This window comes from Molossus molossus, unplaced genomic scaffold, assembly GCF_014108415.1.
Source record: "Molossus molossus isolate mMolMol1 unplaced genomic scaffold, mMolMol1.p scaffold_m16_p_11, whole genome shotgun sequence".
Classification (NCBI taxonomy): Eukaryota; Metazoa; Chordata; class Mammalia; order Chiroptera; family Molossidae; genus Molossus; species Molossus molossus.
Genome location: NW_023425346.1, coordinates 52860516 through 52877562, shown reverse-complemented (window position 1 = coordinate 52877562; position 17047 = coordinate 52860516). Strand labels below are relative to the sequence as shown.

Genomic DNA, 17047 nt, shown 5'->3' with positions numbered 1-17047 from the left:
AACACTCTCTTGGTATTATTCTTGCAGGTTTCCTGTAAATTTAAATTTATTTCAAGAGAAGTTAAATGTAAGAAAACCACAAAGTAGTTATTAGTAATAAATAGATTAAAACATAATGTGCTTTCACATTTACTCTATATTATTATTCCCATACACCAGTAAAAAGCACTAGCAGTGCTTGCTGGTAATGACAACTACAAGTATTTTTGAAAACAACCCTGGGTTCACAGCATATTTTGTCAGAAAGGTTATAAACAGGAAATAGGGTTGGCTGTCGCCCAGAGATAGTTCTGTTTTTTGTTTTGTTTTGCTTTTTTTTTTTTTAATTAAATTTATTCGGATGACATTGGTTAATATGATCATATAGGTTTCAAGTGTGGGTTTCTGTAAGATGTGTACACTGTCCTGTGTGCCCACCACCCAAAGTCAAATCACCTTCCGTCACCATATATCAGGCTCCCTCCACAAAAATGAGGAACGTTTCGGAATTTGCGTGTCATCCTGGCCCACAGCTCGTCCCACCGACAGGGACTCACTCGGCAGGGTCTGGTGAGTGGGGGTCTGGGCCCTAACTCAGTGAATGCGGGCCGGCAAAGTTTTGCAGGGTTAAGTAGGGAGAAGCCCGGCTCTTGGCAACCGGTTCTGGCAGTGGACAGCCGCGGAACGCCACGTCCGCTTCCAGTCTTTCAGTTTCTTTCCTCCATTTTGCCGCGTTTCTCAAGCGTCCGGATAAGCGGAGCCAGGAAGCTCGGCGGTGGGCAAGCCGCACGGCGGACAGCAGGGTACGTGCAGCCCCTCTCGACCCCGCGGTTCCAACCTTCCCCAGACTCCGAGGTCTAATTTCGGGTTTCTGTGTCACTGTCCCCCGCGGCCGGTGTGCCGCCTCGGGTCCCTCGCCGCCGCCCTCCAGCCTCGGGCTTTCCAGCCCTGGCCCGGGCGGGGGGTTCCCGGCTGGGGTCAGGAGAGGGGGCGCCTTCCGGCAGGTGACTCAGACCCGCAGATGCCTCATCTCGGGTTTGCCCGCGGGCACTGGCCAGGGCGGAGTCCCCCGCCCCTGCTCCCACCCCCTGGTCGCCCCGCTCTGCCCGCACCCCGGGTCTCTGGAGGGCGGCCAGCGGCTGCGGGATCACAGGGTCGGTCCGGCGCGCACGATCCACGGACCGAGTAACCCTTGGACGCAGAGGCGGCAAACAGGCCGCGAGCTTTGGTGGCAGACCGCGCCCAGTAAACTTTGTTTAGGATCATTTTGAGTTGCTCAACATGTGCGGTAAACTAAAGTTTTGGCCGTTTTCCTGTAGGACAATTGATGAGAAATACTTCCTCCTCCCCCCTCCTGCAAGTACTTTGTGCAAGCGCTTCCGGCAGCCGCGGGCCGGGCGGGAATTTTTGCTCTTTAAATAGCCTGGTAAAGCTTCTCAACGCCTGGTGCTACTAGTATTTTGGCAAATTTCAAGGAAAGCTTGTCTCGGGAAAGTTCAGAATGACAAAATTTATGTAAAGCCTTAGAAAAAAAAACTTGAGTTCAAGATGTTCTTGCTTGACTATGGTGTCCGGGTTTGGACAGAAGGGCTTGTTCTTTTAAATATTAACAGTGGAATGCAACAGAACAAAGGCCACTGGCATTCAGACTGATTTTTTGGTTCAAGGAACAGAAAGTATGTTCAAAGGGACCTTTCGAAAGTAAGTTCGAGGACGTCGAAGCTCTCGCGAATATTTTTATTTAACTTTGAAATGTGTTTACCCAACGAGAGGTGGTGCCAAGAGAGTGATAGCATACGTCAAGCATTTTGGACTCGGACCCATCTGGATAGTTAGAAGTCAGAACGGGCTCTGACCGGCCCGATCTGTTTTAGGTAAGGGATTTGAGATAAGAGGAACAGAATTGGTATTTTACCTCCGGTGAGACCCTGAACTAATTTTACCTCCCACCCCCCAAAAAAGTTTCATTGGAAGGAGCAAAAAACCTGTCCAAAAACAAAAACGTCTATTTGCCAAACAGAAGTTTTCACTTGTATTAACATTTGTTTTACTTACAGCTTCTAGGTTGGATGACCTGATTAAAATGGCTTTTTCTAAGACTTCCTGTTTTACATTCTGTTTGTAACTGACATTTGCACTTCCTTTGACTACCTTTACACCTATCTTACACCCTCTTTCTTAGGTGAATCCACCGACAAGTACGCAGGAACTGGGTGCCCCTTGTCCCCTTGGGAGCCTTGTGCAATAGGGGGCGTTGGGAGGGGTAGTCGTGGCCAGAGTTTTAAATTTATTATTATTATTATTAGTGGTGGCAGGGGGCCTACTGGAAGCTGAAACTAAATTTCGTTTTCGTTATCATCGTTACTGGGACTTCCCGGCTCACTCTCAGGGGCTTGGTGGGGTGCAGTAGCGGCGCCTACTCATTTCCCACCCTGCGCGGGTAATTTCCCGGGGTGCCAGGGAGAGTTGACTGTGCACAGAGACGTGCAGCCTCCATTGGGAGGCGTGTACCCAGAGGAGCCGCACTGGGGCTCAGCCCTAACAAGTTTCGGGACGCTTGGCAGGGAGGCCACCTTTGTTGCTCCGTTCCAGTTCCTTGTCCTATCCGGATAATTTTCAACTCTGGTTTTCCAGAGAGGCAGGTCTGGACAGTGCCTCTAGTGGGTGGGCGCCTTTCCCAGCGGAGATCCAGCTGAAGAGCCGGCGGCTGCCCCGGCGTGAGTAGACCGAGAACCCTGTCCGCCCCTCTTCTCCCGACCTGCACCCTTGTGCTGGCGTCACCCTGGACTCAGGGGGTGTCGGGGCACTGTCCCTCGATCCATGCAGAAAAGGACTGAGTCTCCCGCTTTCAGCCCACTGGCCCTTTTTTGAGCCTCCTGGGGACTCACCTACAGCGCTCCTACTAGTCACCGGGTGTGTCGTCTTTTTAAATATACAGAATGGACTCTGGTTATTTCTTCCTTATAGGGCCCCAGAGGTTAATTAAACTTGTGTTTATGTACTGAAATGCCTTCTTTCCTTTTAATTGAATATAATTCTACCAATGTTGATTGGGCTTCTCTGGGCCAGGTAGAATTCTGAGTGCTGGGGACACAGAGATGGATCTGAACATGGTTCTTTCCTTTAGAAGCTCACAGAATAGTTGGAGTAGGCAGAGCAAAGTTACCTACACAGGTAACTTGTTTTCAAGGCAGCCTAGACAAGGGCCATGGACAGCCTGGAATACAAAGGAGGGAACCTGTTGAGCCAGGTTGGGGAAGTCAAGACAGGAAACAGAGCTGTCAATTTGTACTCACATTGGTCCTTGCTTTCCTTACTATAAATTAGTGAGTTAAGAAATACGATTAATATTGAAATGCTCTATTTTTCAGCTTTTGTCACCTCCTCTAGGAAGACTTCACAACCCAGTGGCTATTTTTGCACTTTACATAGGATGGCACTTAACATTCTGTGTTGTCATCCTTTTTTTCAAAAACATTTTAGTTAAGTTGAATTATAATTATCTGGGTTAAAATACATGCAGACTAAATAGAGAAAGGAGTGCATTGCCTAAGATAACTAAAGGTTACAGTTTAGTGTCTTTTTCAGACATTTTATGCACTCAAATACAATCTTTTAAGTGTTTTTATAAAAAAACGTATTTTTCTCTTTTTATTCTTGTTTTGTATGATGCTGTTTCTCCAACTATATTTCAGAACTGCTGGTTTTTGTTTTTGTTTTCTATTAATATCTCTACTTTTCTCATGTCACTCCCCTTCTGGCATCAGTGTTTCTAATGAAATATATATTTTTTTCTTCTAATGGCCACTTTTATTATTTTGTTTTTGAGAATGTGTGTACCCACAATTTACATTTCATTAATCTGCTTGTTTAGAAGCCTGAATGTTTTTTTCTTCTTCCTCAACTATGGGTTTAGAGAAACAATTTCTTCTTTGACCCCATGTACATACAAATGAATGAATAGATATATATTCATAATATATCTATTATAATAGATATATTCTTGAATCTTTTCTTTCTAGATAGAACTGCTTCCCACCCTCAACTCCACTGTGTAGCTTGTTCTATATTTCTATTTCTCTGGTAGTCTCCACTTTTAGCCACTTTGTCTTTTTCATCATTTAAGTTTTTGTGCAGAACAGACAAAAAGCTTCTTCATTGTTTTCCTGTTATTCTAGATATTGGGTTGTCATGTTTAGTAGTTCAGTATTTATGAAAGAACTAAGCTCCACCAATTTGATACCACATTTACCTGCATATTCAAGATGGTTTATGTCTTCTGCAGTGAACTCTTTAATTGGAGAAATTAACCCATTATTATTTATATCAATATCTATATATCTCAGTTTTTTAATGTAATTGAAAAGTTCTCTTGTAGCTACTGGCTCTAAGGTTTAAAATATTTCCTAGGGTAATGGCTTCCTTTTGGATCTGATTTTACAAGTGGGAACTAAAAACTTTCTTATCTGCTTGCAAAATTCTTGAGTTTTTTTTCTTGAATTTTATTTGGATTTTTCCTTTTGTATATTATAAAAATATATATAATATATAGTATTATATAAACAGATTAATGAAATTATATATTATATATATGTATATTTACGTGAAGCTTTCAAAAATAGTTTTTAACATCCATGATCTTTGTTTTAAAGAGTAGGAAGATTACAACAACAACAACAAAATTAAATTTAAAAAAGAATAGGGAAGAGACAAATATTACTTAAATTCAGAGAGCTTGGTCTGTTTTTTTTTTTCCCAAAGAAATTGAAGTCTCATAGTAAACTGATGAGTGCTGTGCATTGTTCTCTGGCTTTTTTTCAATAACATGAGTGAATATAGCAATAGCTCATGGAAAATTAATTGTGTATTAAACATACACCATCTCATGCAAGGTATTAGTAATTTTGAGGCTATCAGAGGACTATCCTATTTGAGGAAAAAATAAATTTAAATTTTTATTTTAGGCACTTTTGAGTTCATCTTAGGAGAATTATACTACATGTGGATGAGTGGCCTGGAGGGTGCAAATATGGAAACTTTGACACATACATCTTACAGTTTTAGAAATTGTGATAAGTGCAAAAAATAAATTTTTAGCTAAAGATATGGGGAGATGTACCTTTTGCTGAAAGGCCAAGGGATATCTGGTGAGCTTGGCTGAAGATACTGTATTAAGATGAGGTCCTGCCACCTCCTAGGATGCCCTGCATAGGGGCTCACCAGCTCCTACAATTACATTGGGCTCACCAGCTCTTATAATTACATTGTAAGCCACTCTTAAACAACAGATTGTTACTCCATATAATTGTAAAAGCTTTCTTTCACAAACTCTGTCTCCTGGATCTGACAAGCAAGCTTTAAATATGATACCTTACTCCACCACCAGCTCCATCTTGTTTTATTGTCGGTTCTGAAAGGATAAGTAAGACTTTACACATGTGCAGGCCTGCTGGAGCTGGGTAATGATGAACAGTCAGCTCAAGGCATATCAGGGTAAGCTTGACAGGCCTGGCCATGATCCACCACAACCTAATGAAGATGAGTAAAATTTAACCTATCCTCAGGTGTCTTACCACATATGACAGGTGCCCAATTAGAATAAGATAAATGCCAGAAAAGAGTAAAAATAATGCTATGAGACAGGAGGAGATGACCTGATTTGGGGATCAATACAAACTTATGGAAGAGATGCTGGAAAGATGGGATAGAATTTCAGTAGGCAGAGACTGAGAAAGGAAAGGAGGCAAATATTTGAGCAAAGATGTTGGGACAGGGAACTTTGAGATTTTTATTTGTCTTGAGTTAGATTAGGGGTTGGACAGAGCTGAGAGATGCTGTTAGGTGTTTGGGCTCTGTATGAGAAGTTTGCCCTAGCAAAAATTTAACTTTGGTTAAGAAGGAGTAGACTGCTATTTTAAATGGATTTAGCTTTATTGTCCCTAAAGATTCTGCTCATGTTTCTGTATTCAATTAGATAATTCACGATCTCTGTTTAATCTAGATCCTTTCTCATTCTTTGTTTTTTCATTCCCTCATTTTATCTAGCCCGAATGCTACTGTTGTGAACCAGGGAAGTTATTGGGAATAATGCTATTTTGGAATTTGTGGGACCTTACCTGAGAGTCATGGGGATGAGCATCATCAAATCACTTTATAAAATATACTTTCTAATTATATATTTTTTATAATTGAGGTCATCTGTTGTTTGTGGGTAATTTGCTATCATTGAAATGTACTGCTTATGAAGCCAAATAACTTTTAATGTGTATTTTTAGCCACTGATGCATAATAATGGTCATTAACATACCAAATTGGAATGTGTTTATGCTTCAGCCTAAGTGCATGGTCTTTTAGACTATATTTGGTATGTATCTTTGGCATATTAGAAATTCCAGAAACCATGTGATGATTCACACACCTCATTTTAAATATTTTGGCACTAAATGGCATTTCACAGTTGCAGGAGGAAAGATGGGTTCATTATATTAGCTGCTTGAATTGTTATACACACAGCCTACACCCACAGGTTCTGTACATGAATGGAGAAGGAGGGTGGGTTCTGTTATATTCAGGATGAATGCACAGAGCTCCTGTGAGGTGGCCACATTCTGTGTTGTCCAGGGTGTCATGAAACCCCTTCCCCTTTATCCTTTCAGAAACTTCTGTGTGACTCTTTCCAGGTCTTCATATTCACATCTCAGTGGGGATTTCCAGACACCTCAGAGTTACAGGTTTGCATACTGTTTTCTGCAGCTGGCAAGGCAGGCAGGCTTCTCTGCATTACTGCCTAGTTTTGTAGTGTTGCTGGGAAACCACATTTACTTCCCTGCTGTGGCTCGGTAGACATGACCTCGCTTTCATGCCATGCCATGATCTTGCTTCAGGTAGAGAAGCAGTATAAAGATTAGAATATTAAGTACGTCCTTGGATAGGTTAACGTCAAGGTATGATGGGAACCAGCAGGCTGGCTGCTATGCTACTGATTATAGAGAATGTTATGTGCTTTGGATACCAGATGGTTTGGAGGCAAAGTTGACATTCTGTGAGAAAGATTGAGAAGTTAACCACATTTTACTGTCACCTATTAGAGCTAATGATGGATGCTAGGGAGTTATGTACATGGTAAAGGGAGTTACTGACCAAGTCTGTGTGGGATCTTCGAGGGAGGCTTTACACAGTAGAATATGCTTCAGCTGGCCCTGAAAGCTGAGAAGGATTTTTGCTAGGCAGGTAAATGGAAGAGGTAATCCAGGCAAAGTCACAGGGTATGTATTGGAAAGAGCTCCTTGATTAGTTGAAGCTAAATGTGCAAGGTGTGTGTTAATGAGAGATGAGGGCAGGAGTTGGACCACGAGAGACCTTGAATGCCAAGACAACTGGGACCTGCCATGGGAGATGAGGAACCATTGGATGGGTTGAATTAGGAAAGTGACTTGGTTCAAGCATGAACTTCAGAAAGTTTATTCTGATAGGAGATTGGTTTTGAGAGAGTAAAGCCATAGGCAGGGGGAACAGAAAAGCCAGGGGAACATTTTGGGTGAGAGATGGATGCTAGTGCACTCTCTTAAGGAGCAGATGCAGAAAGAGGGTGTTGAGGAGTCAAAGGTTAGAGGGGGACTACATAGAATATAGAGGTGTGATGTCAGCCAAGATAAAAGAGTTTCAAGAAGGGATTAATCAGTGGACCTTGGATGTGGCCACTGGGAGGTCACCGAGGCCTCTCTACAAGAGTACTGTCAGCAGGAATGGGACACTAGGGTGAAAAGAGGGAGGCACTCACCTCAGGCACAACATTTAAAGGGGTGATTAAAACTCAGTAATCAAATAATATTTTAATGCAATATTTGGAAAATTTGACATTAATACAAAAAATCCATGATGAATAAAATATCAAATTTTAATTTTTAAAATATGTTTTTATTGATTTTTTTTTTTAAGAAAAAGGGAGAGAGAGATGGAAACATCGATGTAAGAGAGAAACATCAATGGGCTGCCTCCTGCATGCCCCCTACTGGGGATCAAGCCCCAAACCCAGGCATGTGCCCTGACCGGAAATCAGTCCATAGGACAATGCTCAACCCACTGAATTACACCGGCTGAGCAAAATATAAAATTTTAAAACAGCGTCAGGATTACTGATTTTTCCTTTGTCAGGTTCTAGTATGGCTCAGCATGGAGTGTCAATGTATAAAGGTTATGGGTGGGGGGAGGCTGCAGGTGGAGGTACATTCAGGAGTGAACTGAAGTTGACATAACTGAAGCACCAAGTGCAGGCTCTTCCTTCATAAAGGCCTTACTTCACATGAAAAACAAACAAACAAAAAAAAAAAACGGAAAGGATGGTCTGTCTAGGGGATCTCAAGCTTAACTTTTTTGTTTGTTTGTTTTGTTTTTAAGATGGAAGAGACTTGAACACATTTACAAGCTAAGGGGAGGAGTCCCTGGAAGTGGGGAAAGGTTGACAAAGGAGTAGGATCTCTTAGAGACAGGGGGAGTGGTTGGCCCTGGGAAAACTGAGGGACAACAAGTGCCAGCCCCACAGTGGGGATGTGGAGGGTTACGGGAGTTCACTTCTAATAAATGTCATCTGATGAGAACCGGCACCAGTGGGTGGTGTTAGGATAGAAGCGAGCAGAGAAGGTGGAGCCCCATGAGACTGTGGGAAAGGAGCTGACCGAGGTCCTGTGCAAACAGTTTCAGAGCAGCAGTGAGGGGCCTGCTGAGGTTGAAAACCTAAGGGTGTGATGTGATCATTTTCCATCCCTTCAAGACTTGCTACTCTAGACATATGAGGGGAGGAGGCTCACCATTGAGCATGGGATGCTGGGGTGATGAACCATTCTGCTTTTCCTAGGATCGAGGAATTTTCTGCAACACAGAACTTTTAGTGCTAAAACTGGAAAGTTCTGGCAAATCAGGACCAACTGGTCACTCAAAGTGTTTTAGAGCTGGTGGTCAGGAGGCCAAACGGCAAGAGATTTGAGGGTGCTAGCTGGGGAGAGTTTGTAGCTTATGCTTTTAGTCCAGTCTGGGGAGAAAGGGAAATGAGGCTGTTACTTCGTAGTAATTTGTGAAAATTCATTCATTCATTCAACAAACATTAATTGAGTGCCTACTGTGAGTCAGGTACTGGGATCCATGCAGAGGATTTAACCAAAAAGAAGATATAAATGCCTTCATGGACTATCCTTCTGTGGTGGCTAATGTCAGTTGGTCCTCAGAACCCATTCTCACCTCTGTACAGACTGCATTTCCCCAGCTTCTTTACAAGGAGGATGAATTTAGTTCTATCAAGTATGTGCATTCAGGCAAGATTTATAAACAGAAGTGAGGCAGAAGCCAGTAGCTGGTTGCATTTCTTAGTTTCTCTGGTGATGACTTGGGGATTTGGGCAGTAGTGTTTTGGTGTCCAATCACCAGGTTTGGAGTTGTTGGGGGCGGGTTTGGTGGTGGTGGGCTGGCTTTTGAGTTACCACAGGTGTTCTTTAAAAAAAATAATAATAATAACCTTCTTTTTAAAATGTTTTTATTGATTTTAGAGGAAGTGAGAGAGAGAAACATCATTGTAAGTGAAACATTGATTGATGGCCTCCTGCATGCCCCACACTAGGGATCAGGCCTGCAACACAAGCATGTGCCCTGCCCAGAAATCCAACTTGAAACTTTTTGGTGCCTGGGAAATTCTCAACCAACTGAGCCACACTGCAGGTGTTCTTGAGCTCAACTCTCAGTGGCAACCTCCTGATTCCCTACTGTCTTGGTTGAGACCTGGTTTTTCTGGGAGTCCCGGGAATCTTTCTCAGGAGCCCAACCAAGAGCGCCTTTCTCCAGCCCTTGCAGCAGTTTTGTAAACACCCGTATTAAATGTATTTCTACTGCCCTGGACAGTTTTGCTCAGCGGTTAGAGCATTGGCCTGTGGACCAAAGAGTCGTGGGTTAGATTCTAGTCAAGGGCACGTACCTCAGTTGCGGTTCGTCCCCAGCCCTGGTTGGAGTCGTGCAGGTGGCAACCAGTCAATGTATCTCTCTGACATTGATGTTTCTGTCTCATTCCTGCTCTTGTCTGAAGATAAATGTAAAAATATTCTTGGGTGAGAATTAAAAATAATAATAATGAATGTGTTTCTACTGAAAATACCTGGTTTCTGTTTCAAAAACCTAGTACATTTTCTATTAGCCAGTGTTATGAAAATTAACTCTGGTAATTTAGATCAGATTTGTGTAAATGATAATTGAACCTTCCCACGGCTTCCACTAGAGAAATGAAACTGGAACTGGTCATGGGTCTTAAGTATCTAGTTGTGAAGGTCAGGAACAGTTTGTACCAGGGTATGGTGTGGAAAAAAGGGAAGGCATGGTCATTAAATTAAAGTTTGACATGGAGGGGAGGGGGGAAGAAAAGGGGAATTTTAAAAGATTTCTAAAATATACATATAGATGCCAGTTATGTCTGGCTAGAAAAGGCTTAAAATAGTGGCATGAAATTAATATAATGTTAATCAGGAGGACTGGGCATTTAAAAACAGGAAAGAAAAAGAATTGGGCTCACATAGCCTCTCTGTCCCTCACCTGAGTGAAGCGAAGCAAGTGACTTCAGAGGAGGTGAATGGAGTGCTGAGCAGGGCAGCTTGGGCAGGGTGGGGCAGCAAGTGCTGTCCTTTGACCAAACTCAAGTGGACTCTGCCACCCCTTCTCACCCCCTCTGCCAGATCTTTTGAATCATGTTAAGTAAAATCTGATCTGTTCTTTTTGAGGATAACTTTGGGATGCCTCTAGGCTTTCTTGTTCTTAGGTTTATCTGTATACACCAAGGAAGCTCTAAAAGCATTTTGAAGGCTGTGAGATAAGAATATGAAAGAGAAAGAAATTAATTTTTCATTTGAAAAACCTATAAGGTTTCCTTTTGGCTTGCTACTGTTTCCTAATTTTATTGTACTGTGGTCAGAGAATATGGTATGAGGTATATTTATTTTAGTATCTGTATACCTATTGCCCAGCTTATGAAGCAAAATATTACACATTCAGTCATTTCCCCTCTGTATTTTTATCTAGTCACATTCTATTCATCCTGTAATGGAAAACAATTCAGTATGTATTATTACTGTGTATGTTTTAATATTTTCACCACACACCACTCCCTAAACAATAAAGAGTGGGGCAAAAGTAGATTTACAGTTGTGGGTATGTGAAACAGAGTTTATTCTTGTATTATTATTTATTAATTATTGTATTATTTTCCATAGGAACAACTATAAACCTACTTTTACCCCACCCTGTACGGTATTATTTTTAAAAAAACATTTAGGGTTTTAATGTATGCTTTAGCAATTTGTTTTTTGCCTAGGAAAAAATATTTGTTTTGAGTTGCTTTTTCTTTGTGAGATTCATGTAGTTATAGTTCATTTCCAGGACCATATGGTATTTCATTAAAGGACCATAACTGTAATTTAATCTCTTCTTGTTAGACTTTTAGATGGTTGCCATTTTTGCTATAACATCCATTGCTTAGGAACATTGTGTACATTTTGGTATGCTTGTCTGAGTTTTTTTTAAGAATATTTACTTAGGAATGATACTTTCATGTCATGTAGTAATGTATGTTTTTATCTTTACCAGATATTGCCAAATTGTACTTCAAACTGGCTGTCCCAATTAATAATTTCTCTAGCAATGTATAAGATTTTTTTTTCTATGACATTTGGTAACAGATATTAACATTTGACCAATGTGAAATAATGTCTCATTTTAGTTTACATTTGAATTTCTCTACTATTGTGGCTTGACCATATTTTTTTTTTTTTTTTTTTTTTTTTTTTAATCCTCACCTGAGGATATTTTCCATTTTTTTGTACAGATAGAGTGGGAGGGAGAGAGAGAGGAAGGGAGAGAGAGAGAAACATCGACGTGAAGGGACACATCGAATGGCTGCCACCCGCACAACCAACCAGGGCCGGGGACAAACTGCAACCGAGGTACGTGCCCTTAGCGGGAACCGAACCCGGGTCTCTCCAGACCGCAGGCCGACGCTCTAACCGCTGAGCCAAACCGGCCAGGGCTTGACCATATTTTTATATGATTAGTGGCTATTTGGATTTTTTTCTTCAGAGAACTGCCTGTTGCCTACTTTCCCCTTGAGTTGTCTGTCTTATACTTATTGATTTGCAGAGATGCTTTCTCTATTCTGGATACTAATTATTTGTTAATTAAATATGATGCATTTGCCTTCTCAATCTGTGCTTTATCGTTTTTCATTTTAAAAAGGATATGTGCTGTTTATGTCTTATGAAATCTTTTTGTAATTGTGGTTATAATAATATTCTTGTAGGTTTTCTTTTAGAATTTTATGTCCTAGACTTCGGTACCTGTGGAATTAACTTGTATATGGTATGAGAAAAGGATCCCAGTTTATTCCCTATATATATGGATAACCAGTTGTCCTAGCACCATTTCTGGAGGTTAATGTCCTTTCCCTGTTGATTTACAGAGCCACCTCAGCCATCTGTGTGTAGATTGATTTCTGAGCTTATAGCTGCATGTTGTTTTGTTTTATTATCTATCCCTGTGCCATATTACTGTACTTTGTGTAACATCTTGTTATCTAAATGCAACTTCCTTCAGTTGGTTGTGCTCTTTAAAAATTGTATTGACTCATCTTGGCCCTTCTCCTCTTACATAAATTTAAGGTCATCTCGCCATGGGTACATGGAAAATGCGGGGGGCGAGGGGTGTTTGATTGGGCTTAACATTGAATTTATAAATTAATTTGAGAACTGACATCTTTATGATATTGAGTCTTCTGGCCACATTTATAGTGCATTTCTTTAATGATCTCTGTCTCAACTTAAATCTTCAATAATGTTTTATAACTTTGGCTTTAAGTGTCTTGTATATCTTTTGTTAGATTTATTCTGTGTAACCTTATAGATTTCATTGCTATTGTAAGAAGTATCTTTGAAATTTACATTTTCTTCCTGTTTATTGCTAATCTACAGAAATGTAATTGACTTATTTATTGATCAATTTATTTATTTATTTTTAACTTAAATTGCTTTATTTTAAAGTTATCTGAATATATGAAAACATAAAAATTGTTATAAATTTCTTGTGCTTATAGCTGTTATCCAACAATAAATGAGATGTAAAGTTTATGTTTAGTTTCTTAAAAATAAAAAATATTTAGATTACAGTTGATGTACAATATTATATTAGTTTCAGATGTACAACCCTGTGATTAGACATTTATATAACTTACAAAGTGATCACCTTGATAAATCTAGTACTCATCTGATACCATATATAGTTGATCAGTTTATTTATTAATTCTAGGATTTTGTCCACATACTTGGCTTTCTTTTGTAGAAAATCTTATTGTGAACAGTATTTCTTTGGTTCCAATTGTTATACTCTATTTTTGTTTTTTTAAGACCAGGTCCTGGGACATGAAGTCTAAATGACCAGCAGCAGTGCCAGGTGGGAAAGCCAACATGTACACTGCCCCAGACTTGATGGCTTTTAAAATAAAATAAAAATGTTTTTATTGATTTTTTTTTTTTTTTTTTTTTTTAGAGAGAGAGGAAGGGAGAGAGAGATAGAAACACTGATGTGAGAGAGAAACATTGCTCTGCTGCCTCCTGCATGCCCCCTACTGGGGACTGAGGCTGAAACCCAGGCATGTGCCCTCTCAGTCCATGGGATGATGCTCAATCCACTGAGCCACACTGGCCAGGCTTGATGGCTTTATTTATTTTTATTCCTCACCCGAGGATATTTTTCTGTTTATCATCAGATAGAGTGGGAGGGAGGGAGAGAGAGAGAGAGACAGAAAGAAACATCAATGTGATAGAGCCACATCGAATGGTTGCCTCCCACATGACCTGACCAGGGCCGGGGACAACTGCAACTGAGGTACGTGCCCTTGATCAGAATCAAGCCTGCAACTCATTGCTCCAAGGGTCGATGCTCTCACTGCTGAGCCAAACCAACCAAGGTGGCTTGATGGCTTAAAAAAAAATTTTATTTTTTATTGATTTTAGGGAGAGAGAGAAACATCAGTGTAAGAGCCAAACACCAATCAGCTGCCTCCCGAATGCCCTCTTCTGGCATGGGATTGGCATAGACACATCAATACTTATTAACAAGTATACATTAGCTAAAATGTGGATTTGTATTAAGAGCACATCCATTTAGACTGGTAGTGGGAGGCCAGTATGAAAGGTTTGAATGAATGAATGATCTATTTTAAAGTAAAATATTAAAACTTTTAAAGAAATAAAATAACACAGATATTACATGATCTCACTTATACGTGGAATCTAATGAACAAAATAAACCGACGAATAAATGGATCCAGACTGACAAATTTCAGAGGGAAGGGGGGAGAAGGGGCAGGAAGAGATTGACCAAAGAACATAGAAATCTATGCAATGCTGGTGGACACAGACAATAGGGTAGTGAAGGCCTGGGTCAGAGTGGGAACTGGGTGGAAGGGGGCAAAGGGAGAAGAATGGGAGGACATCTATCATACTCTCCACAATAAAGATTAAAATAAAAGAAAAAGCACCACAAAAAATGTAATTTTACTACTTTCAAACTCATTAATATTTTCATTGATAGGTAGCTCTGGAACTCTAGGAAAACGGTGCTCCCTCAAAGAGTCTGTTTTGTTTTTCTTCTGTTTGACAGCAAGAACTATATATTTAATGTCCCATGTACCCCTTTTTGCTTTGACTGCCAGGAAGCTCAGGGACAAATTTACAGCCTGTTAAAATCTGTTTAGGCCATTCAACCAGTGTGGTTCAGTGGTTGAGCGTTGACCCATGCACCAAGAGGTCGCTAATTCGATTCCCGGTCAGGACACATGACCTGATTGTGGGCCCGATCCCCAGTGGGGTGCATACAGGAGGTGGCCAATCGATGTTCTCTCTTATCGATGTTTCTGTCTCTCTCTCCCTCTCCCTTCCTCTGTCTCTAAAATCAATAAAGGAAAAATAAATAAATAAATACATACATACATACATAAATTTAAAAAATCTGTTTAGGCCTTTCTGGCTCGTATATTTTCATTGTATTCTCTACCACTCCAACCCATTTTGCTTTCCTAACCTAATTTTTTCCCCTTGTTTTCATATAAAAACTTTTTTTTTACTTATGTATTTTTATTTAAGATGCCTCGAATCTTTTGTGGACTGAGATTATGAATAAACAAAATATATTTATTTTTGTTTTGTTTTTTAAAATGTATTTATTTTTAATTAATTAATTTATTTTTGTTACAGATGTTTCTCCTTTTTACCCCTTTGACACCCTCCTCCCCCTCCCACCCCACCCTGTCCCCAGCTAAACAAAATATATTTATAAATAAATAAAACAGATTCAGTGTTCCTTTCACTAAATATAGCTAGATAATTATGTAAATATAGTTGGTATGCAGATATGTAGCAACAGTTAGAAACTTGCAGTTGTGTTATGTTTCCAGTTATTCATTTGCTGTGATTAGCTTTTAACCCGAAATATTCTCTGATAGAAACAGACGAGGTACTCTTCCAGAACAAAAAAGCTTTTTAATGTAAAACATAGCAATGAAACTTTAGAGTAGATAGTGACTGCCATTTGCAGCAAATTTGGAAAGAAAATAGGTTGTGTTCCAATGAAAGAAGTTAAGAATATGCCCAGGGTATGACCTCCTCACTGCTTCCACCTAGATCCCAGGACTGGGATCTTTCCCCAGATCTTCTGTTCCACTTCTACCTTCCAGTGATACCATCAGGAACTCTAGTGATAATTGCTGCCCTGCAGCAGTGTATTGAGAGTCAGGGTTCCTCTGGCACTTTCAGGAGGGAAATGGGGGTTCCTGGTCTGAAGAGGTGATCAGAACTCACAAAGTTTAGCTGTGGTGGCAGGTCCTACAAGCATGCATGATGAGCTGTGAAAAGGGGAGGGGACTTTGGGAGGATAGCAGTGAAGGTTTCTGCTTACTAGTAGAAAGAAGGACTTTATAGTAGGAGAACAACTGGAAAAAAAGCAATGGAGTAGGAACAGATGCCTCTTTCATCCATCATTTTTGATACCCACACAGACCTTTTGCCAAGACCCATATTTGTGTATGCCTACCTGGGCGAGGTCACTGAAAGAGGGAGTCAACTCTTGTGATGCCAGTTTCTTTTGTCCATTCAGCACCTAGTCATTGGGTTTTCCTTCCTCTTCCAGTATAGGTCATCCATTTGCCACTTAGTCATTAACTCGTGTGATTTCCCCTTTATACCACACCATTCATTCTAAAAACTTCTCATGAAGCATGTGGGGTTTTTGTTTCTGTTTTTTTTTTTTTTTTAATTTGTCTCTGTTTTTTTTTCCTTTAAAATGTAAGTTATTTGTTTTGTCTGACCTGGTTTTGGATCAGTTGCTTTGTCTACTGAGGATCGCTTTTTGTAGACTTATCAATATGAATTTAATCTTCTGGGTTCGAGAGGCCAACAGGAAAGGAAGAACCTATATTTTGAATTTTAGGCATCAGTTACATTGATAAAAGGATTGAAAAAAATTCCCTTTTAACCACAGAACGCCTCCATTGGAAAGGATTCTGAAAGAAATGAAGAAAACCGTCAGAAATGAAATCAGTAGCCTCGTGGCCTTCTGTTGACTGGACTGGAGTCTTATTACTGCAGCTTCTTGCAACGACACTTTACATGATGTCTGCTGAGGTCATCCATCATATTGAAGAGGCACTTGATGAAGATGAGAAGAAGATGCTTCTTTTTCTGTGTCGGGATGTTGCTGCAGATGTGTCTCCACTTAATGTCAGGGACCTTTTAGATAATTTGAGTGAGAGAGGAAAGCTGTCTGCCATGGGCCTGGCTGAGCTGCTCTACAGAGTCAGGCGGTTTGATTTGCTCAAGCGGATCTTGAAGATGGACAAAATGACAGTAGAGGCCCACCTGCTCAGGCACCCTCATCTTATTTCAGACTACAGGTAATCCCTGAGGCTGGGAGGGAATGAGGCAGTCTAGACTTCTGAATGAGAGAAACAAGGACAGTAAGAAAAGCAGCCTCATTACTTTCTCTGCTCACT

The 17047-nt window shown here is 40.5% G+C and overlaps 1 protein-coding gene across 9 annotated transcripts in view; it reads left to right on the top strand.

Moving 5' to 3' along the window:
• Positions 1 to 435: 435 nt before the first annotated feature.
• The window catches only part of CFLAR (CASP8 and FADD like apoptosis regulator), a 42182-nt gene continuing 25570 nt past the window's right edge, over positions 436 to 17047 (top strand). Inside the window, exons 1-3 of one of the 9 annotated variants that reach the window (XM_036253993.1) lie at positions 442 to 549; positions 13404 to 13449; positions 16537 to 16948. In XM_036253993.1, coding sequence (XP_036109886.1) covers positions 16587 to 16948 — 362 coding nt within the window. In that variant the 5' untranslated portion in view covers positions 442 to 549; positions 13404 to 13449; positions 16537 to 16586. The other 8 variants (XM_036253994.1, XM_036253991.1, XM_036253996.1 and 5 more) reach the window with 8 other exon arrangements.